At 37.9% G+C, this 24,282-nt stretch overlaps 1 protein-coding gene across 3 annotated transcripts in view; it reads right to left on the bottom strand.

The window, feature by feature from the left end:
• Positions 1–24,282, bottom strand: part of EML4 (EMAP like 4) — a 163,689-nt gene that overhangs the window by 17,647 nt on the left and 121,760 nt on the right. For all 3 annotated transcript variants that reach the window (XM_074579551.1, XM_074579550.1, XM_074579554.1), the window contains 11 exons: positions 18,939–19,062; positions 13,658–13,807; positions 12,094–12,163; positions 10,609–10,719; positions 8,169–8,264; positions 5,883–6,017; positions 5,519–5,654; positions 3,519–3,670; positions 2,970–3,095; positions 2,653–2,784; positions 2,035–2,102 (listed from right to left, as the gene is read on the bottom strand). In XM_074579551.1, the coding sequence (XP_074435652.1) occupies positions 2,035–2,102; positions 2,653–2,784; positions 2,970–3,095; positions 3,519–3,670; positions 5,519–5,654; positions 5,883–6,017; positions 8,169–8,264; positions 10,609–10,719; positions 12,094–12,163; positions 13,658–13,807; positions 18,939–19,062 (1,300 nt within the window). The remainder of the gene's footprint in view (positions 1–2,034; positions 2,103–2,652; positions 2,785–2,969; positions 3,096–3,518; positions 3,671–5,518; positions 5,655–5,882; positions 6,018–8,168; positions 8,265–10,608; positions 10,720–12,093; positions 12,164–13,657; positions 13,808–18,938; positions 19,063–24,282) is intronic.

Here is a 24,282-nt window from a genome sequence, read left to right as displayed (position 1 = left end):
CAGCAGACAAGAATGAGAAGAGAGGTAGAAAATGCAGTTTTCTTTTTCCTGTCACAATTTTAACCATCAAACCCAACTTTCCTAATGCTCCACTCCCTACCCCTGTCTTACTGACCTCCTTACTGGAAGCAGAGCAGCACTAAAATGACAATAGATAGACATCATCCAAGGTTTATTGAACTCTAAACAAATTAAGAGTCATTTAACATTGGCTTTATGCATTCTGGGCTATGAATCAACTAAGTTATTAAATAACTTGTTAAGGGCCTGAGTGAGACTGTCTTCTCTCGTATGTTATTCGAGATACATCATGCAGCTCTCATTGCTTGGGAAATAACTCCCTTGGACTGGATTATCTGGCACAGAAAGCACTGCGTGACGCCACTGGTTAGGCAGTAAATTTAAAACAGTTCTGTTTATCTTGATTCACAACTCCACTTATTTCTCATACACTTGTACGCTTACCAGGCCTTGTATCAATTCAGTTTCATTTGTATATCTCAAACCTATCATTGAATCATGTAATTTCAGAACGCAATAAAATATAATGGTGAAAATATAACTGCTCAGTTCCAAAAAGAATGGGGTAAAAAAACCCAACAAACCAACCCAACCAAAACCCAAGGCCATCATAATAAATTTATCCAACACAGTATAAATCCGTTGCCTCAAGTAACTAAAATATATGAATTTAAACTGAAAAGTGCTGAACTGAAAAAGTAACGTTAAAACACTCCGGGGTGGAGGGAGAGTGGGGGAGGAGGGTTAAAAGCAAAGACTGAACACTTCGGCCACTCAATATGCCTTCATTGTGCTTTGATGTGATTTCAAACATGCCTAATAACTCTCAAGAAATGCAGCCTGACCTTCTATTCCCTTTTCCCTGTCTCAAGTACTATTAGGCCAGTATCTTCTGCTCTGTTTAATGAAGGTACAAACACTTGTTCAATTTAATGCTATCATTAGAAAGAGATGAAAAAATGGAAAGGTAAAACATGGAAACTGAATATACAAGAGCTCAGCATGATTCTTCTCAGGGAGGTAAACTGGGTTTTCTAGCCTGATATTATACCTAATGAATTTAGTGCAGACTGCATCTTCATCCTGAAGAAGGAAACTCCTTAAAAAAGTATCTAACATTTTGGTTTTTAGGCATGAGGTTAGATATAAAAGGGTGCAATTTAAACGCCCCAAAAAATACCAGTTTCCTTACATGCACTGTGCACTATTTTACCATCCACTTGTCAACCATGAGGTATAACTAAAAAACAGGTCAAAAATGCTAGTAGATTTAATATCTGCTCCTCTCACCTTTCTAATGCTATGAATATCTTGTTTTTTCTTTTAATTGGTACTTGCTAAAAACCCACTGCATGAGACTCCTTTCTTGTGAGATGATTCCAAGCCAGAGCTTGATTATGAATTAAAACAATTTTTTTCCACCACTGAAAGAAGCCTGAGTTAAAAGATTCAGCTTGTGTTTTGATAGCTTTCAAATACGCAACTATTTCAGGAAGAATATGAACAGCTCAACAGCACTTCATTGCAGCAATGTGCCGTGTTGAACTTTTTGTCTTACACAAAAAGAAAAATCCTAGCCTGTTCACTTGCCTCTCCACATCAATTTAAAAGGCTGCAAGCGTGTTTGAGAAAGATCTGTACTGTACCTGTCTTATAAACTAATGTAACATACACATGATATTAAAATATATGATACTATGTAAAGAAAATAAGGAGTGCTCACGGAAACCCCTGCAAAAAATATAATATAAAAACCCCCCAAAAATCAAGATCTGGGCTTTCATGAAAGAGAAGTTAAAAAACCAAAACAGCCTAAGAACAGTCAAATAATCCTTCTGTCTTCATCTAACCCATGTAAGAAAGATCTGCCCCTTCCCCCAAGCTTTTTAGGCTACTTAACCTTAAGCAAAAAGAATAAAAAGCAAATGAATTCCTATATAGAAGACGCGTAGTATCAAATTGTCTGCTTTAACCTTTCTTTCAATCATCACAATTCAGTCGAAAGACATTTACCTGCCCGAGTGCGTTCCTATCGCAACCACTGCTCCACTGGGATGGAAGTCAGCACAGTGCCCTGGTTCCTGAATGGAGAAACATGGACACATCGTTCATCTTACAGTCAAAAACCTCTCGTACCAAAGCCATCCTAGAAGCCTGAGGTGAACTGACGCGGGGAAAACCAATCAGTTAGCAGCACTGCTTATAATCCTCAGACAGATTTATGTAACGTATCAGTGACATGCGCTACATGACCTTCTTGAAAGTCAAAAGTCTAAATTTCTGTGTAAAAGCATACTTCTGTTTGAGTGTTCAGACAGAACTAGCCAAAACATGAAATGAACAATGACAGTAAGGAAGGACATCTAAAGCCAAACCTTGCACAACCCTATCTTCAGCTTGTTTGAATAATTGGGAAAAAAGTTTAACTGTTACAAGAACAAAGGCATCACATAATGGTAACCAGATTACAGTCTGATGAGCATAGTTAAGTTTATCAAAGTTTCCGAATGGCTTTTTTTTTAAAGCCCTAACTACAGGATTTTTGCTTCTCTTGCAATCAGATGGGACAAAGGTGTTACAGAAAACTAATGTTTTTTCCTATTTTTCAGCTTTATATATGACATTACATACATCTAGCAGCCTGGTCCATTCCAGCGTGTGGTCCACGGAGTTCCACATACAAACTTGCCTATCTTGAGCACATGTTAAAAATAAGTCTTTGAAAGGATGGGATGCCAGTCCCCAGAGTTCATCTGTATGTCCCTGGAAAGAAAACACATATGAACTATATTATTATAATTATGAACATATTTAGCAAAGAATAAAACAAAGACTCTCTAAAAATAACACACCAGCAAGGAAAGCCTTTGTTTTTGGATTATAGGTTTTTTTTTTTTAAAAAAAAAAAAAAAAGAAAGAAAAAAAAAGAAAAAAAAAGTTGTGCTCACCTGTACCTCTACTAGGAAGCCATCATCAAATGTTCCCCGCAAAACAAAGTTTCGTGAAGTACCCACTAAAAACTGATCTGCTTTTCCTTCTGCTACTGCTCTGATTGTTCCATACTGGTCAGGAACCTACAAAAAGGAACATCTGTAAAACCACATCATGCATCTGGATAGGTGCTTGTTTTTGAAGGCAACAACTCAAATCCTGGTAACACTACCTTTCTCCAGACAGGCAAACCTAAGAAAAATGCAGGCGATACTAAGGAAAATCCTCAAAAAAGGGGCAAATAAGAGAAACTAAGGAAGGGCTTGGAGGAAAGAAAAATGTTAAATTTTCTGTTCAACTTAAACAGAGGAGAACTGAAACCTCATACAGGCTCATTTATAGGCTGAAAATTTAAACCTTTTTATTATAAAGCATTGTCAAACACTTCAAAGGACGGCAACCAGAAGATATTCTATCATCCTAACTACCAAAGGGGGGAGGGGGGCTCCGTCTTGCTAGTCAATACCTTGCTCAAGGCAATCTCCTCGTCACTCTTGCTTTCTTACCTCAATTTCCCTTTCGGGATTCAAATCATGATCCCACAGGATGATCTTTCGGTCTTTCCCACCTCCAGTTAGCAGCATCCCATTCCTCATTTGACAGAGCGTAAACACACTGCCATCGTGAGCTTTGATTTGTTTGCTTATCTGATATACTCCTACATGCGCAAAAAAGAAAACAATAAAGAACACTACTCGTCTTTCCACCTGGGGTTTACAAGAAGCTGTGCCTTTTGGCAGAAGAATAAAGTAACAGTGTTTAATAAATAACTACATTTGGACTGTCAGGCTATTAGCATTGCCTTAGTATTGCAAACACAAGGTGGTAGTGTTTTCTTACAGGATAAGAAGATAAAACAAAGGACCTGCCTTTCTGAATACAAACTTTTTTGAGACTGATTGTCCTAAAACTTGTGAAGGCAAGAACAAAAACTATTTCCAAAATGCTTTCCTTTCTCTGCTCTCCAAGGAACACAGTTTTTCCAGATGCAAGAGAAACTGTCCTTCAGAGTCAATAAATATTTAGCAAGTCATTATTAGGAAAGAATTAAAGTTATTTTATTAAAAGAAACTCAAAGACTTGTCTATAGTCTTACGGGAATAAAAGGCAAATTATTTATAGCGAAGTTTCCAGGATGCGTAAACCTAATATCTAATGCTGGACGTTGCCTCACTTAAAAATAGTATAACCAGCATTTGGTGTCTATCAACATATCCAAAGGAAAACACTAGGAAGAATGATAGAGAGATGAGAAAATGAAACAACAAAGGTAGCAATCCTTTTGCATCCTAATTCGGTCTTCGTGTCAAAAGAACTACTGTAAGAAAGCATATTTTTAAAAAAGCAAGATTATGGTGCTTTGAGACTGGCATATTTTCAAATAACAATCACAGAAAAAGCCTAAAACACCACTCAAATAAATACCAGATTAACTTTGCTGACTCTGCCTATGACTCCAGTCAGTTCAAGTCAGCATGCTCTCAACACTGAGAAAAAGAGTTTGAGATCAAGTCCTGCGACCAATCTAATACAATAAAACAACTAAGAGATCCCATATTTAATTAAGCCAGTGTAAATAAATGTTCTATTCAGTATCTTTTAATATTATACTGGGAAAAGGTTATTTTTTCACTTCAAAATTAAACATCAAATAATTTGTTAAATTACTTTTCCATTGCAGTTAGTTTGAAAGACAAGAAAAAGATTTACCTACAAAAACAGACTTACCATTAAAAATTTACTTTTTACATGAATGTTTTCCTGGCATACCAATTTAAACCAGAGTGTTTGAAATAGCTGCCAAGTGAAATAAATTATCCTTGAATTTATACGTTACCTTAGGGCTCAGCTGTGCCAGGTCTTCATATGTTGGGTAACAAATCATTTTCCTTTCTTTTTTTTTATAAAAGCTGTGCCCTAAAGAGTAAGTTTAACTCAAATTTCAAATAAGGTGGGGTTTAAAATATATTTTACAGCCAAGACTTGAGCATCTGCTAAACCAGATACTGTTATTTGTGTAACTGGTACAACTACGCATGATATTTTTCCTTCACATGTAAGTCCTATTAACTTCAGCTTCAACACTTAATGGTACTCCTCTGAGACTAAGTGTGGTACAACATAAGATTTCAGAGGCAAAGGTAGCCTGCAGAATCCTCAAACTGATCCTACAGCCTTTTTCAAATCTCAGGATGAAAGGAAAGCTGATTAACTGCACATTTTTTTTAAAGGCGAAACATTTAGATTAAATCGTTTTCATTAATTTCAGGCACAGTCCCATTAATTATTAAAAAACTCTAGATTGCTCTTAAGTCAGAAAATTCATGAAGCTTGAAGGAGTTTAGTATCACCTCTTAATAACAGGAAGCGTACACCCTTAGTCAGGTCTATTTCCCTTTTCTAATGCAATCCTTTATATATTTATTTTTTTTTAAATATATATATACACACACACAGTCTTCTACAGACTATCTAAAATCTGTGATTAACTGTGAATATATCCTACCTTTAGGTCCTTTTCCTGGAGTAGATTCTACAGTAGTTTTGCCCCATATAAGTATTATCCCACCTGAGTCTCCAGTGAGCACATCACCATTGCCCAAAAAAGCCAAACACTGAACAAATTTGGGTTTTTCATATTTCTGAAACAAAATAAGCAAAAGAAAGGGATAATTGCTTATACTCTTTATGTGATTAGTATAATGTATCCACACCCATACACCCTGCATACATATAAGCAGAATTTAACCTTTTTTGTTTGTTTACATCTCTGCTCAAACAGTACATGGTAACAACGGAGCAAATTTATAGAAAGCATGAACAGATTGTTCCATTGACTTAAAAATGACGTGATATCAAGACATTCTTACCCCAAATATCCCTTGCTTCCTTGATAATGAATTGCCACTCCAGGTCCAGAAAAATATATGAGATTTGCCACATGTTATTATGGTATTTGCATCAGTTGGATGGAATTCTACAGCAAGAACCACTTCGTTTGTAGTCTGAAACAATACCAGGAATACTGTTTATTCAGATATGACATTAACTGCTACAAGCACATGTAAAATCCCAAGTTTTAGAACAGAGATACTTGTAACTAGACAGCTCATTGTATGCTTGAAAGAATCTGTAAGTGTTCTGTGCTAAATCAACTATCTGAATGACTGCACGTATCATTTTATAGATATTGATTTTTTTATATTCATAAGAGATCTTTATAAAACTTCAGTAGAAAAGCCAAGCGTTTACATTCACTTTTTAAATCATGAAAGCTTCTGCCCTCTGGAATAGCTACGACTTCTGCTACAAAAATGAGTGATGTATAAAAGACACTTTTTTGGGTTGAAAATCCTGCTTAGTTTCTGCACAGACTAGTTTGCTATTCTAGATAACAAAGCTTTGACAGAGGCAACTGAGACAATGGTAACATAGTAGGATTATATACATCATTCTCTTTCTGAAATTCTATAAAAATTCCTTTGGGTTCTTTCTTCTTCTCCTTTCCTCCTCACAAAGGAGAAAAAAGAAGAAGCCTGCATAACTTGGAACTCTGAAACATAGGGTCCCACCTTTGTATTTTTACTGGCCACAAGTATTGTTACTGAATTACTAACACCTCACCAAATATTTCATCCTTTTTTATAAACATAAAAACCTGACCGGTCATTTATCTAACATCTAATGTATATTAAACCAAACCGTCTTTGAAGACAACCTCCTGAAGGCAATGGCTCTAAAAAACACCAATGCATCATCGCATTTACTTCTATGAGATTTAAGCCCATGCTTCAGAAGATTAAACTTAAAAGCACTGCTGAATCAGCACCTGTAGGAGTGCCCTTTCCCACGCCACCATTGTTGGCTCACTTTGGGAAAACAACCTTCTTAAGTTTCATTTTTTATTGATGGCCATATTTATTGAATTATGCTTCTCATACATGGTTTCCTCCACATGATTGGATCTGCTATATCCACAGATCGTATGGAAACTAAGGACTGAAAAATTTAACTGAGTTCAGCTGAGAAAAGGCTTCTATTCTGCACCTGAGCTCAAGGGATGAAATTCTGCTCACACCAAACCCCACTAGCATAGAAGGTGCTTAGGATACTGCAAGATCAAGTCCTAAACATGAATAAATACTGAAGGTCAGGTTATCCCTGCCAAATTGTTTTTAGACAATTCTGAAACACCAGGGAACTCCTTAAAGAGTGAAAATAGTTAAAACATGGTGTCAAATAAAATGGACATATGCCAAATAGCTTCACATTAAATATCAGCAGGGAAATAAAAATACTGACATAGAGTTACATTAAAACTTACGGAATGGAATATAATTAGTATTAGTCAACATAATTTAAAGAAAATGGGTCAAACCAACCTGATTTTGTTATCTGAAATTGCAAGTTTGTAATCATATAGACATACGTGCTTGTAGAGTATTCCACTTGCCAACTCATGATTAAAAAGATTAAAAAATACTCAGTCCCACATCCATGTCATATCTCCTTGCTTGATATAGTATAATGCAAAGCAAGATGTCTCAAAATATGGACTTCAACAGCAAGTTATTATTGGATTGGGTGTTTCCAGTGCAATCAACTTTACATGAACATTGAGCGTTAACACCTCTGAACGCTTCTCATCGATCAAAAATTTATTGATCAAAATTTAAAAGGTTACAAAAGAAACAGGAAAGCAAACAAGACTGCAGTCTACAAAAGTACTAATGGACTTCAAATTAGAAGAGACACATGACCGAAAATCAACATCTGGAACTCAATTCAGACAAAAATGAAAATAAGGAATGTCTAAAAGTTGGGGTTTTGTTAAAAAATAAACAACTACGAACTGAATCATCATTCAGTTTCTTAAAGTTCCCAGGGTTTATTTGTTTTAAATTAGGAAAATATTAGAGAATTGCTTTATTTGGATTAGCCCTTAGGGATGAATAAAATGTAATTATAAGCGCTCCAATATTCAAACCCCTTCCAATATACAAATTAAGAATGCATTTCTTTTGTGCCCTTACACAAGCCATCAGTATTACATAGTTGCAGTTTCCAAGTAAGATCAAATGTGTGTCTCACCAATGGTTTTATTTATGGGATTAAACCCGCTTGTATTTCAGAATATTAATTTGTGCAATAATTACCTTTATTTCTGCTATTTTCGATTTCCTCTGCCAATCCCACACGGTGAGCATATGCTCATTAGAATCATCAATTACACACAAATGAGTACCAGAATCCTAAAGGAAAAAGAAAAGAAGCGCTGACAAAGAACTATCATACCTCATTTAGAAACAGAGCAGGGCATTAATATTTAAAAAAAACCACACATAGGTACAAATATAAATTAAGCAAGTCCTTTTAAAGGAATTCTAAGATTGGTATATCTGCTATTTTCCTTTACTCTTGAAGACATAGATTTTTGCATAATCTTATAAAAAATGACCATTGACCAATGACAAAAATCTTTCCCTTTTAGATTGTCGTTGCTGTCTTTTTTTCGCTTTCTTGTTTGCAATATCAGACTAGTAGCAAAGAGGTTGCTCCCTTTTTATTATTCGGCAAATATTTTGTTTTTCCTCAGGTCTCAGAGGACAGACACACAGCTCCACTTGTGGTTTTTTTTTTTTTTTTCTTAAACACCACCACAACTTTACATTAGCAAATTTTGTAAGCACAACTCATTTCTTCCTCATGGAGCATTAAGTACCTGCAGTTTCATCATGTGGTTGGTAAAACTGCAGCAAAGGTAACACTGCCTGAATAAAATTATGCTTTCAGAGCAGAAATACTGGCATCTACGGTATTAAATAACCGAAACAGCTTACTTTGAACAATTTTACAATAAAATCGTAAATATGGCTATGCAGAATTAAAAGAGCAGACAGAAAATCTTAGAACAAAAACATACTTATTCACAGCAACGCATACTTGCACAAACCAGTTGTTTCAAGGACATGTGTAGAAAGATTTGGAGGAGGCCTTATTTATTTTAAAGTTGATTCTGTCAGTTCAACTGCATTCTCTAACAAATTATGAAAATAGAGGTGGCTGAAATTTTTATTCCCAAATACTATTATGAGCAATAATATGCAAATATACATGTCAATTATTAAGCGGGAAGAAGCCCTGAAGCCAGCATTGGTGGCATACGCAGCTCTTGTCTGGGTTAATGAAATTATGTGGTAAACTAGACACTGCAGATTCAGTGTTTCAGTCTAGTGAGGAATGACATGAGACTGTAATAAGGTATCAAAATCAGTTTCAGCTGCAAAACAGAACTAATAAAACGTAAAATCTAGTCCTCAAAAATTCCTTACTGGTTTGTTTGTTTATTTGCTTTTTTTTTTTTTTAAATGATGGAACAGATATATTTTTTCACCTTAAAAAAAAGTGTCTGAGTTTAAAAGCTTTATTGGTTAGTTACAGTGACGGGAATGACAGTACCTCTCTCACATTATTCTATCTCATTTATGCCACCCCCTTTCTTAAAAGAAAAAAACTAAAAAAAAAAAATATTTACTGAAAGACAAAACCTAGATATAACTAACCTAGCAACATTTCAACGTTAAGTGAAACTGCAGCAAGAATGTGTAAGCGTTTCTTTTTAACGGGTCACCCAGCGAGACTGTTGAGTCTCCATCCTTGGACATACCCAGAACCCAGCTGGACACAGCCCTGAGCAGCCTACTCTGGCTGAGCCTGCCGTGAGCAGGAAGGTGGATGAGGTGATCTCCAGACCTCCCGTCCCACCCCAGCTGTCCTGTGACTCTCTCCTCTTCTGTTAGCAAAATACAAAAGACATTCTTTTTCTGCCTTTTTTTTTTTTTTTTTTTAAACACATATTACTTCTTGCTGGCATGTGAGAATCACAGCCTGGGTTTTCAGGTCTGGTATGTCTCAGAGCTTTGGTGAAAATACACATATTTTACAAAAAAATAAAGTTATTGCCAGTTTTGAAATGACAACTTTATCAATGACAAGTAGCACATCCCCATTTATTACTGATTTTTTTGATAAATTCTGTGGGCCCAGTAACAAGCCTTCTATTTTTTTTTTCTATGTAGAAGTAGAGGCACAAATTGAACAAATTATTCCTTGGGGAAGAAAAGCACAAGATAATGTGTTAGGATTTTTTTTTAATTTCCTGTTGGTGGATAAAAACCTACTCCAGCTGCGCAAGCAGAAAAGTTACCCTTTATATCAGAATTCACTACAATTTGTCTTCATGAACCTCACTAACAAACTTGTTCGCAACATTCAAACAAAAACCCAAGCCCCTCACAAACAAAACCAAACCACCAAACCCAGCACAGACTTCAATTTCTAGTTAAGGCTTTTCTTGTCTGCTATTGATTCGCTATGTTAGTTTGTTACCGCAATTTTACATGTGCAATTTCCTGTTTTTCCAGCTAGCTCACCGTCAGCTGGTTCTATAAAGTAAACATAAACTCTACTGACACACTTTTAATACCGAAATGGATCAGCTAGATAACCACTTACAAAAACATCCAGAGGTTTGCTTCCCGTTTACATAGGGCTGGATAAATTATTTAACACACCAAGTAATCGCACCCGTCTTACCGCTTTGGAAAAATCCAAACACCCCACTCCACGTTCAAAAGTCCCGAGGCCGATAACCTGCAGCGTCACCAGGCTCACCGAGTCCCATACTCTAACATGGGGCTGCAGGGGCTGCGTGAAAAAAGCAACGGGACAAACAGCGTCACCAACAGTGAAAGCATCACACGCAGGTGCCAAGTTTTGTTAAGCAGATGCTACCTGAATTACAAACCGCAGACTGAAATGCAGGATGACCTGTGCTAACGATGCTGCTGGATAGTATCTTGAAGCTCAAAAGGCGAGAGTCAAGACAGTCTTGCTCCCTATGTCTGGGCTACAAACATGGCAGCAGCGCCATCGAGGCAAGAAATTAAGTATGGTGGCATTTGGTAGTTGTGAAAAATAAATCTTTGCCCAATTTAAGTCATTGAAAAAAATAATGGAAGAGTCATTCTGCATTTCAGACCCCAGACCTAGCAATTTTATGCAACAATTGAAAATAATGATCAAGCCATGGTTTTTTATATATAAAGTAGGGAAAAAAAAAATAAAAAAAAATAAACCCTGGTGCAGAGTCCCCTAACCATCACCAACCACTCAATGAAAATTTCCAAGTTTATATTTCATACAAGTACTATCCCAAACCAGCTTAGCTTCATAAATGTGAAACAATCACAAATAAAGTAGGAATTAAATTGGCTTAAGGACAGCGTTCACCATAGAAAGTCACAATAAATCATCCCACTGATGGAAAAACAAACCAACAAGCCCCAACAAGAGATGCAATAGATGTTCATTGGAAGCCATAGCAATATCTATACAAAAACCCCCAAATCAATTTCTTACAAAATCCAAGAAATTAAGTTGAACATCTGAATAAAGGTTATTTAATGTGCTTCTACACCTCATAATATGTCTTCCCTCCCCCCTTTTTTTTCCTGTGTCTATAACTTCATGAAGATAATCCAATTATGCAAATTCTGACAGAGTTCGCCAATAGAGCATTTAAAAGAGCTCTTTTGAACGCATTTAAATACATTTGCTCTCAAGTGAGCAAGTTCGTGGGAAAGGTTGACACACCTTCCACGAATTCTCAAAGTTGGTTTCCTCTTCCGTGAAGCCTTAAGAGTGCACCGACCCACCGAACTGGGGACTTAATCTCCTCTGGGAGAAGACTTATTGAAAGAAATGTGACAAAAATTATGTGGCCTTATAAATTAATTACAAACTTTACATTTGCTTGCAGAATTAAAACTGAGTTTCCTTTATCACAGATAAAGGACTTTATGAGCTTCTGCTCTTTTCAATGTATGGTTGAGTGCTTAGTTGTTACTGTCTTTTGCTAGAGAGATCGGCTGTTACCTTAGGAACAGCGAAGTATCTCAGTAAATGTACTGCATAAAATAAACTGCAAACAGAAGGTGGTGATGAGATTAAAAAAACCCAAAACACTTTTTCCTGATTTTTTAAAACAAGATACTACTGCTCAACAGCTCTATTACTTACCCTTCCATCTTTATCCACTCCAGCTAACTGTCCTGTTGCAATTCTAATTTTGTCTGGATGAACTGCAAGACTAAGACAGACAGAAATATGACTTGCTTTTGCTGTCATAGGTCTTCAAAACTGAGAGGTTTTTTGTATATTTTTTTTTCTTTCTCAACAGAAGCCCATGAAGACACTTAAGATCCTAGATCCTATTATTAATGAGACAGCTTGAATGTTTTTCAGCAGACTGTTTCATTACACACTGTACTGATGGCTTGATCAGGCTTTTGCGATGGCTGCTGGCACAAAACCAGGAGTGCCAGAAGGACCACCTCCACATGTGCTCTGACAAATCGAAGGTTTGCACTGTATCGGGAGTCCACTGTAACAAAATATACATGTCTCATGATGAACTTCCTACATGTAGTTATATGCCATATTTATAAACACTACGGCATATTTTATGCCTAAACCTACAGATAGCATGGAACTGGGGAAAAAAGAGCTGAAAAGTTGGCCGAGGGCTTGTGCACCCAGGAGTCTGGGATTACTGCCACTTGAAATGAGTTACTGATGTAATTGTACTAATGAAATTCTCTAGTATGGTGTACTACGAGTGTAAATAAAAATCTGCTTTTGCTTATCACATTTTGCTTTGGAGCTGATGTGAAAAACCAGATTTCAGAGTACATACTCTCTTACTCGTGATTTTTTGACCAACCTTCTCTTTTGCTCTCTCTGTAAAATTGCAAAGGTGATGAAAGCCATTGAAATGGGAAGGGGAGAGCAGGCGGGGGACTGAAAAGGTAAAAGTGATGGACACCAAAAGCACTGACAATTCAGTCTCATTTTTTGAATGAAAGTGAAGAACACAAGACTGACAGCATTCCTCCCACGGGAAGCAATTAGAGTTAGCAAAGCACAGCCAGGAGAAAAGAGGTTCAGATGGCAACTCTTCTCCATTCAGGTACAGTAGGGGGCTTGCGTTCACCATTACATTATGTGCATTACTCTTCAGACTAACATCGTAAAGTCAGCAACCACCTTTGCACCCACAATGATGTTGGCTTCTATTTCCCTGCTTCTCTGTTTTGTTTTGCAAACGTCTTTCTGATTTCCCAGACAGTCTTAATACTGGATGGGATGGGGTATCTAGTAAAAAAATGGTAAAATAATTGCTCAGTTTTCCATTTGGTTGCCTAATTCTCCTTTAAGACTACATCTTTGCCATACTGCCTGTAAATCACTGATTTAGAATTAGGCTGACAACAATTTTTAATTTCTGGGACATCTACTTAGAATAATTTACACAAAGAGCCTTTCTCTAAATCCTGCACTCTGAGATTGTCCACATATCCCGTTGTTTTACATTTAAGCCAGAAACCCTAAGCTAGCATGGACTGCCCTAGCACCGTTCATTTGTGCAGTGTCTACTGTAGTGAAATCTACTGGGACTGATGAAACAGAAAATAACTACAATTATGATGACATTAATGAGCTCATACATACAGTAGGAGAGAATAAAAAAAATACATTTCTGCATTATTACACACATACTTACATACAAATGTTATATACTAACCATTTAACGCAGTCTGTATGACCCAAGTAGTGTCGCTGAGTTCTCTCCTCATAGTTAAATAGTACCACCACTGATGCTATGAAATATACAATTTCTCCGGTAGGAAGGAGGTAAACATTGGCTCGACAGTCTCTTCCACGATACCCATATCTATACATTTATTTTTTTTTTTTAAAGTCAAGGTTTTCATAATCACTGGATACCACAAAAAAACCCCACCCAACTTTATTTTTTTCCCCTTAAAGGATTCCCGGGGCGCTCTCATGTCAGCAAATGCCCTTTATGCTTTTCCTGTGGAACTATAGCACAATTTCAGTAACACAGTTTAAAAAAACAAACCAAACCTCACACAATTGGACTTCAGGAATTAAAAGTGATATTCATTGATTTAAAAAAAACCAAACATATACAATGCACACTCAAGTAAAAGAAGTACAGTATTGCCATTTTATAAATATCCTCACCGTACAGGACTCACTGCACTAGCTTAACATTTTTTACAGCGACAGAGCTGTGCATCTGCACCCTGGGCACTAGAGTATTACTTCCATTTGGCCTTTTAAAACAAGCGTGTGAAAATTCCTAATGCCCTTCAGAAAAAGGCAAGCTTCTGCACAGCAGCTGCCAAGTTCAGGAAATATTTCTTTAGAATGTTTTAGAGTATTTTTAAAACAAACAAAACTCAAAAGGAACTGACACAGTGAAAAATATTCTATCCACATCTACCCAAAATACATAAAAGGGATGATTTTTGTACGAAACCTGCATGACTCCTAACAACATTCAGAAGTTTTACACACTGCGAACCAGCCTTGGTCAGCTCTGATCAAACATTGTCACAACTCATTATTTCTTTGAAACAGGTGCAATTTTCTTCACCTAGACTATTAATGTGGCTGTCGCCTGTATTTCAGTTCCCAGGACCACTAGGTACAATTAACATCATAACTCAGACTTTAATTGTAGCTCTGTAGCCTCAAAAAATACAATTTCCCTGTTATGTCCTGCACTTCAGAGAGCTCCCCACTTCATTGCCAACTAATACACCTGCGACAGCAAGGGAAACATGGGATATGTATCAAGCAGCTTTAGCTGAAGGGTTCCAAGCCTTAGGTCCTGGTTAATCAGGAAGATAAAAGGGAGCTGAAGACCCACAAGGAGAAAGCTGGATTAATGAAGTTGGCCCCTTCTCATAAATGAAGGCAGGTGCCGTAGTCCACGCTTGGGAGTACGTAAACTGACCTCCTAAACTGGCAGCCTGGCCTCCTTGGGAAAGGCTACCTTTCTACCAAAAATACCACCACACCCCTTCCCAATGCCACCCCCTCACCCCCAAAATCCACCCACCACACTACCGTTTTCTCTTTTCTAGTCCCATCAAACAACAGGACTGCAGTACCACAGGAACACTTGCAAAATTAAACACACGCTGTAACTAAATAATGGTTCAAAGAGGGACACTGCATTCAGTCGTCAATCAAATCTCTTACGAGTATGGAAAACAAAACCAGATTTATATCTTGCTGTCTTCCATTTATTTCAGAAGAATACAATGGCTCTGCTGAAGCAGAGATTATTCACTGGTTTGCTTAGCAAATGATACCAAGAGAAATGCTGATGCAACACAATGCTGAGGGCAGAAAAAAGGACACCTCTGTGTCTCCTTCATCACTATTTACTTTCCCACTGAATTTTCCACTTTCTTCTTCTTTAAACACTGATGGGACAAAAAGAAAGTCCAGAGTGGCCCCTTATAAAAAAAAAAAACCAAAACACAAACCAAAAGAAAACAACCAGACCACTGAACTTTCAAAAACAATGGGCTATAAACCAATGAAAATATTTTTTCTATTCTGAAGCATGAAGAATGCTATTCTAAATACCTTAGCAGAGGAGAAAGACAGATCTTGTTGATCTGCTGCATATAATAGGAAGTGTATTGATAAGGATTTATTAAGATTGACATCTTTGCACATTCATCCTAAAAAAGTATTAATGATTTCCACAAACGTGCCTTTCCAGAGCAGAAGTCTACCATGCAAAGCTAAGGCTAAATATTTTGGCACCCACCATTGAGCTCTGGCATTCATAAGGCTGCAAAAATGGTTACTTTTTCTCACTCCATTCCTTTCCTTTAACCCTCCTACATAATGAAGTACCAAAGAGCGGGTGCATTTTCTAGGAGCGTGTTTTTTAGGAGAGTGTAAAGGAACAACCTGTTTCGTGGGAGAAATTTTTCGCTTTCTTCATTCTCCATCCCAGACTATTTTGAGAGAAAACGAGAGGGGTTGCTGCTCCACAGCAGGTCTTTCCTTCTCCACACACTCAGAACAAAGCAGCAGATATACTAGTACAATAATTGACTCTCTCGACAGAAAAAGGGGTGGCACAACTTCGATGCCTAATTTCCACTAAATTTCAATGTTAATCTTTCAATGAAACTGTTTCAACCAGGGAAATTCAGAGATAGTTGTCTTCATATTGTGAATGTTTCTCACCAATTAAAAGGACTGTTTTGTCACAACATTCGATATGCTTAAAAGCTTTTCATTTTGGTTTTTGTTTCTAATTGGCTAAGAATAGCCATGGCCCTCATGAAAAGTTATCCACTCTACACCGGAATTCAACAGTTTATTTACCGCTGGCTTCAATTCTTAAAAAGAAGAGCACCAGTGCTTATAAAATGGAGTCAGAAATACCCTCCAGAAACTGAGCTACTATACATTAGAAGAAAGAATCTATAAAGTTACTGCCTGTCAACAGCAGCACTGACAGTGACCTCTGTAGCTACTAAATAAGCCCATTTTGCTATTCCTAGCAACGCCGGGTATCTTTTAACCAGTTCTGAAGTCCACCAGGAAAGATTGCACTACAAAGCAGGGATACCCAAAAAAAACCCTATTAAATTTAAATGAAATCACTCAGGAAACAGACACAGTCAAGAGCTCAGACTTCCCCATGAGCTACTTTATCTTGCCAAGGAGCTTAGGTGTTTCTTCAATTGACAGTAATCTGCAGGACAGATAAAAGCTAAGTGTGGTCTGTTGAATCTACAGTGCTGGCTATCAGTAGTTGAATATACCTGCAGGACACAGTTCATCTAAAAAGGACATCCCCCCTCCCAAACCCACCAACCAACCAAAAAAACCCAAACCTGAATAAAACTCCCAGCCTAAGAATCCTTCTGGTTTTGCCTTGAAGTTGTTCATAGCTGATCAACATCTTCCACAGTGATATCGAAGGAAAACCCAATTAGAAACAATCATACAGAAGGCAGGAGAATGAGAGTTCAAAACAAAACTTATAGATTGAACAATTCAACACTCAATTGACCTTTCAGTTGCAAAACACTGGCATTACTAAAATATTCTGTGAATCACTGTCCCTATGCCTTTTTAATAAGGTGTACAGGCTTCATTTTGCCATCGTTATTTGGAAACTACAGCTGGCTTGCAGATTTCTTTCCCTTGCTAAACCTGTGCATGAAGTACAAGATCTTCTGCTGCTGTATCTTCCTGTCTCCAAAACTGAAGAGCAATTCTATGCAACTTCATAGAGACCAACGTTTAGCCCTCGAAATTTTACTGCCTTTTCCTCACCATTGCATCCGAAAGATACCCTACATTCATAAATATACTGCTCTGTTTTAGGATGATATTTCCTTAAACAGACTCCAAAAACATATGGACAGTCTGTTTAGACTAGATTTATTTCACTTCAATTAGCCCTCAGCAGGAAACTGGTTTAACCTGAACTTAAGGTCCTTGGACATTAAAGAAGTGTGTCCACACTGAGATTTGCACCTACTTAGCTGAGGGTGTGATTTAATGATCAGTTTTCATCAGTCCAAACTCCTCACGGCTGATGAAAAAGTAGATCTGATCTTCCTCCAGTATGCCAGTGCTAGCCCGTGCGTGTTTGTGGTGCAAATCAAATTAATGAGTTGATCCTGCTGAGAGTTAACTCCACAGAAAAAGATTACATTTCAGACAGATCAGTGGCTGACCCAGTTCACTTCACAGTCATGTGAGTGCCAGCATCAGCACCCAAGAGCTGTGACAGTAGGAAAGCTGGGCACCACAGCTTTGCAAAGCATGAATAAGAGCTCCATTTTCCCTTCTAGTCAGACTTTTAATCCAAGACTTTCCTCCTCTATGGTCTAAGCTTCCAGTATGACTGAAAAGTTCAGAGGACATGAGCTCAACAGCTGCTCTTCATAACCAAGTACTCAGCATTATCTCTTTCAAACATCTATTAGTTAATAAAGGCAGGAAAAGTAATAGAAAAATCTTCTTTCCTAAAGCAAGTAACAAGGGCTGGCTTAAAATATATCTGTGCCTCAGTCACTAACAGATATGCTGAAGGAGGTATGGGCAGCCTCTGTCTGTACATATCCTGACACATGACAGTGTATCATCAACATTCCTAAAAATCTTCCTGCTTTCAGCAACATCAGAAGGATCAAACTTGAGATTATTACATCAACTCAAGTGCTGCCTAGACATGTTATTTTACTGAAGTACTAAGAAACTTACTTATACAATCACGGCTTACTGGAAGAATCTGCAGAGATGGGGAGAGCTGCAGGAAAACCCCAATGTGTGCAGAAGCACATCTCTTATAATGAACTTAATGTCCGATCTACTAAGCCTGGAGAGTTGCTGTCAGCCACACATGAACTAAATCCATTCTTCACAGGATAAATACAGTTAAATGCATACTATTCTCTAAGAAGCGAACCCCTTAACTTCGGAGTTGAAACACAGAAGTAGTGCAAAGAACCTTGCAGATGACTGCTTCCACAATCCTCGATCCGTAGGTAAGGACAATGAGAAATTCTGGATCTTGATTCAAGATCTTCCATAGTTCTAAAACCTCCTAAAAATGAAGACAGATTGAAAACTAACAAAGTTCCTGAACACGAAGCTTACGTTAATATATGGAAAGCAAGGGGGGGAGGGTCAGAGGGGGAGATTTTTCAAACTCAGTAACTCTCCTAAGACAATTTCTAACAAAAAATAAATTTCAATTAGTTTCAACAGCAAAACAAACAAAGAAAAAGTACACTTTTTCTGTGTCTACATATTTTGCAGCTTAAAGATGTACTATACAATAGCTACCAACCATTTCAATTGTTACATTACATTGAACTTTTTCCCCCACTTTTAGTTAATTTTTATCTCTGAACATAGAAGACACAAGACCAGATTCTAAAGGGAAAAAAAAAAAGGCAAGACAAGACAAAAAGGGAACAGCAAGTAGTTACTGATATCAAGGATACACCCACTCCAGTTTTAACTTTTCAGGAGGCAGCTCTGTCCTAATATCATCATAGTTTTCTACATCAGAAGGAATGAACATTGTGATTGGTCGCCCTCGCATGAACATCTTGATATATTCTCCCTCTGTTGAAACAAAAAAGTGTATTAATCATGTGGCAAGTTTACACAAGAAATAGGCACAAAAGGAACAAGTAATAAGCACAGAGATGCAAATAACGCTTGTGATACAACAATTATTTTTGAAATGCGAGCTTGGTAAAGGCCCAGATTACTTTTTTTTCCAAACAGAACGCTAAAACACACACACACGCACAAATACAGAGTGTTAGTTGAATTTGTGATAGGATAGACTGAGCATGTAACATTTTAGACAAGCAAATTAAATTACAAAGGAAAATTTCAAATTCAAATTAAAAAATGAAATTGAATAAATAAGTAGTCATAGAATCACAGGATAAGGAATTTCAGGTTGAAGGCTGCTCTGTCCACAGCCTGTATCCCTGCCAGGGGCTCTTTCTTTCCCGCAGGTGCAGGACTTGGCATTTGTCCTTGCTTAATTTTGCAAGGTTCCTGCAGGCCCATCCCTCCAGCCTGCCCAGGTACCCCTGGTTGGTAGCTCTACCCTCCAGTATATATCAACTGGAGGGCCCCGTGGTCTGCTGTCACCCGCAAACTTGAGAGTGTACTGTGCTGCCTGCTCCAGGTCATTGCTAAAGATGTTGAACAGGACAGGTCTAGGACAGACCTCCTACAGACTCCACTTGTTACCTATTGGCCACCAGGTAGAGAATGACCCATTAACCACGACGCTCTGAGGCCAGACATCCAACCGATTCTTTTACCCACCTATCCAAATCATAACAGCGAAGCTAAGACACAAGAATACTGCAGGAAAAAGCATCAAAAGCTTTGCTGAGGAATATAATATGAAATTATATATCATCACAAAATAATACACTAACCCGAAGTATTAATTTATTGAAATCATTCCAGCTGCATGCTATTGCATACTGCATCATATCCTGAAGAATGGAAAGAAGCAACAGCTCCTAATGACTCCAGCTGTAAAACTGCTTATAGTCGTGACAAAATACATGCATATCTCTATTGTGACACCCGAGCACTTCGCAAGCCTTCAGGAGATCCTTTTCAAGGAACATAAGATTATTTTCCACCAGAGAAAACTAATTACAGAGTAGCTGAGTGGCTTGGTCAAACACATTAGCTAGCTGTTGGAAGGTAAATCATCTGGATTTAAGCAATACACAATTGCAACCAGTATATTAGGTGCCCTACGGGATTCTTCCCTCCACACTGTGACAATAATAATTTTCTAACTTCAGAAGGCCAGAAAAGCCCTTGGAGACTTTTAAAAGCCTTTAAACTCCAACGCTGCTGATGCAGGAGTTTCATTTCAAAAAAGCACAGATGTCAAAGACCCAAGTATTTCACTAATTTTGCATCAATGAAATGGTAACTTTTTATCGCCCTTCAACTTCTTTAGTAATTAATATCCATTGTTAATGTAACTAGTATCACAAATTCAAAGTATTATAATAGTCTGCTGTGAATCTGGAAGTTCGATGTTTTTTGAGTAGGGATTTGAAAATCACAGCTGACAGAGGGAAGTCAGAGCTCCAAACCTAAATGTAAATAGTTGAGTAGGACTGAGGAGAAGAATAGTTGTGAATTAGCAATACAGTATTCAGAAATCTCTAATCACATTTGATGCAAACAATATGGTGCTCTAAAATTAAGAACTTTAAACAATTACTTTTATATTTCTTTCAAAAGACAAACATGAGACACATTTCCCATAAATGCCCAGGGAATGCTTGTAAATATTTCCCCAATTAAGTGTAAATTATTACTCAGACTGCAATAATGTGCATTTTATGTTTTTCATTCCCTAAAATATCTAAAATTGAAATTACGAGAATCTCAGACTTATTCCCTCAAAATTATAGCTTCATAGCCCAACTCAAACTTGAAGATCTGAAAAGGCAAGAGAAAGCAAATAATTTCAGTGAAAGCAGAAGCAACGTAGACTCCAAAATTGTCTCTTGCTTACAGAAATATTTCAGAAGATGCAAAGATCAAAAAATAATCAAAGTTGTGAGACTAACCTTAAGCCAGGGCCTCTACCCTTCTCTGAATTTGAAATACCCCTACTATACAAACTGCAGAAATACGTTCTGTCTTACTGCAGTCAGAAAAGAACAAGGGAGGAAAAATCTGTAACTACTTTCCATCCATCTAAGACACAAAGCAGTCTGGCACGAAGTCTGGAAATGAATTCTTGACACTTAAGGTCTTTCTTCTACAGCTAGACAAGATAGAAGACCAACAATCATCAGTCTAATGAAAAAAATGTGATGAATATTCTAGGTTATTTAAAAAGAAGTATTTCTGATCATAGAGGACTTTTATCAGAGTTGTGTGAAATTCTAGGAAATCCCACCCCATCTCTTAAGACATCAGAAGGTGCTAGCTTTGAATACAGCAGTGATGATCGCAGCACACACCAATGACTTGGACAACACTGACACATACAGGGAAAAAATCTACGGTGACCAAATCATATTCAGTAGCTCCTAAGCAGAGAAAGAACTACCCATGAGCTTGTGTGGTTTTTAACATCACTTGTCACAGCATTACTCAAACTTAACTAGGTCAATGCATCCATGCACCTGAACATAAGCTATTTAAAAGCATTCTAGTACGCGCATGATAATTTCACAACCCATATGGCTTAATTTGTCAAAAATTTTTGGTTTTCCTCTTAACACAATGTAGTTTGATTTCTTTCTGGGAAAGTTACGGAAGGAATCCTCCTGGGGGCTATCACAGTCAAATGAAGCACATGACTGGGAAAAGCCAGCACGCACTCACCAAGGGCAAGTAACACTTGACAAACCTGATCGCCCTCTATGACAAAGTAACCTGCTCTGTTGATGTGGGGTGAACAATGGACATTGTCTACCTGGATTTCTCCAAGGCTTTGGACACAGTTCCCCACAGCCACCTCCTAGAGAAACTGATGTGTTACAATCTAGACAAGTGGTCTGTACGGTGGGTGGGGAACTGGCCGACAGGCCACACCCAGAGGGTGGTGCTAAATTGCTCCTTTCAAACTAGTAATCCGTCACAAGTGGGGTCCCCCAGGGATCGATACTGGGCTCAATGCTGTTTAATATCTTCATAAGTGATCTGGATGATGGGATCAAGTGCACCCTGATGATGTTTGCTGATGATACAAAACTGAGTGGGGTAGTGGACACTTTGGAAGGGAGAGCCACCCTGCAGGAAGACCTGGGTAGGTTGGAAGAGTGGGCTAACAAGAATCTTATGAAGTTCAACAAGGACAAGTGTAAGGTCTTGCACCTGGGAAAACATAATCCAGGAGTGCAGCACAGACTGGGATCTACCTGGCTGGAGAACAGCTCTGTGGAAAGGGACCTGGGGGTCCTGGTGAACAACAAGCTCAATATGAGCAAACAGCGTACTGCTGCGGCAAAGAAAGCCAACACAATGCTGGGCTGCATCAACAGGGGCATCACCAGCAGAGATAAAGAGGTCATTAACCCACTATACTCAGCCCTTGTTAGGCCACACCTGGCATACTGTGTTCAGTTTTGGTCCCCACTATACAAAGATGTGGACAGGATGGAGAGGGTCCAGAGAAGGGCCACAAAGATGATCAAAGGACTGAGAAGCCTGCCATATGAGGAAAGGCTGAGAGAATTGGGCTTGATCAGCCTTGTGAAAAGAAGGCTTAAGGGAGACCTTATCACCATGTTCCAGTATTTAAAGGGTGGCTATAAAGAAGACGGAGACTCCCTTTTTACAAGGGGTCACATGGAAAAGACGGGGGGTAATGGGTACAAGTTACTCCTGGGGAGATTCCGATTGGACACAAGAGGAAAATATTTTACAGTGACAACAATGAGCCATTGCAATAATCTCCCCAGGCAAGTGGTGGATTCACCAACATTGGACGCTTTTAAGATTCAGCTGGACAGGGTGCTGGGCCATCTTGTCTAGACAGTGCTTTTGCCAAGAAAGGTTCAGCCAGATGATCCTTGTGATCCCTTCCAACCTGGCATTCTAGGATTTCTATGATTCTTCGTGCTTAACAGTTCAGGCAATTTTTTTTTTTGTTTGATGAAACAGATCACATTTTATCAAATTTACCAAGTTCCCATACTTAAAAGATATGATTAGTGTGACTCATTTTCCACTTTTAGTGTGCTCAAGTCAACCTTCTAAGATGAAGAATTCATTTTACTTGAATTTTTTGTTGCTTCTGACCCTGAGAGTAGGTTTACTCTGCAATGGAGGCAAGAGAAGGGAATTTTCCTATGACAGTCCAAATAGTAGTCCAAAGCTAGTGCAAAAAACCCACAGGCTCAAAAAATAATTCCTGAACACAAATCGTAATAACTGAGCAATGTAAAACTAACACATGCATAAAGGTTTTTCCTTATTTAGAATATTAATACAATGAAAGTTGAACCATTTAAGTCCAGTATCAAAGAACAAATATCGAGAAGATTAAAAAACATTGTCCCACTTCTAAGAACAAATACAGCTCCTTTGAATAAGAACCCTGCAAGTCCATCCACTGACAACAGTAGAAAACTTGCCTCAGTTCAAGTATCAAAGAACAAAGAAAATCACTTCTCAGTAGCTAAACTGGAAGCAACAGTTATTTTACCAAATGTGCGTTGCTTAATTGAATTGCTGAGAAAAGCTAAAGATCGGTGTTGTCACTAGTTTGACACAAATACTTAGATAATTACTCTAAACTAGTAACATGTCTCATTTTTCCACCAAAATATTTTTTATAGTATTTATTTTACAGAGATAAAATAACACTGGCCAAACCCAAGAGTAACATCTTAATAATGACCTTTCTATTAAAATGTGGGGCTCACACGCTTATAAATTAAAGCACAGCATAGCCTGAGGGTATTTAGAAGAGACGATTCATTTGTACAAGTCAAATTCTTGATTTAACACTGAGCTTGGCACTTCTGGTTCCACAAGATCAGTGCAAAATGACACCACGAATTTAGGATCAAATTTCTCATCGCTGCTTAGAACAGTGGAGAAAAGCTGCAACTGAAATTCGTACGGATGGAGGCAGCTGCACCTGTCAGACTCTGCAGATGAGGGAGATGAAGAGTCCAAGAGGAATTCAGTGAGGTCTTTGGCCAGAAGAGAAGAGGCTCTGCTGGAGCTCAGGGAAAAGATTATCTGCAGGGCATTCAGATACAAATTAGCCCTCTGAACTTCCCCATTAAAGAACGAACATTTTTTGCTTTTATTAGCTAGCTGCAT

This window comes from Larus michahellis, chromosome 3 (genome assembly GCF_964199755.1).
Source record: "Larus michahellis chromosome 3, bLarMic1.1, whole genome shotgun sequence".
NCBI classification, from domain to species: Eukaryota; Metazoa; Chordata; class Aves; order Charadriiformes; family Laridae; genus Larus; species Larus michahellis.
The sequence above is the reverse complement of the archived record's forward strand: the minus strand, read 5'-3'. Positions and strand labels throughout refer to the sequence as shown.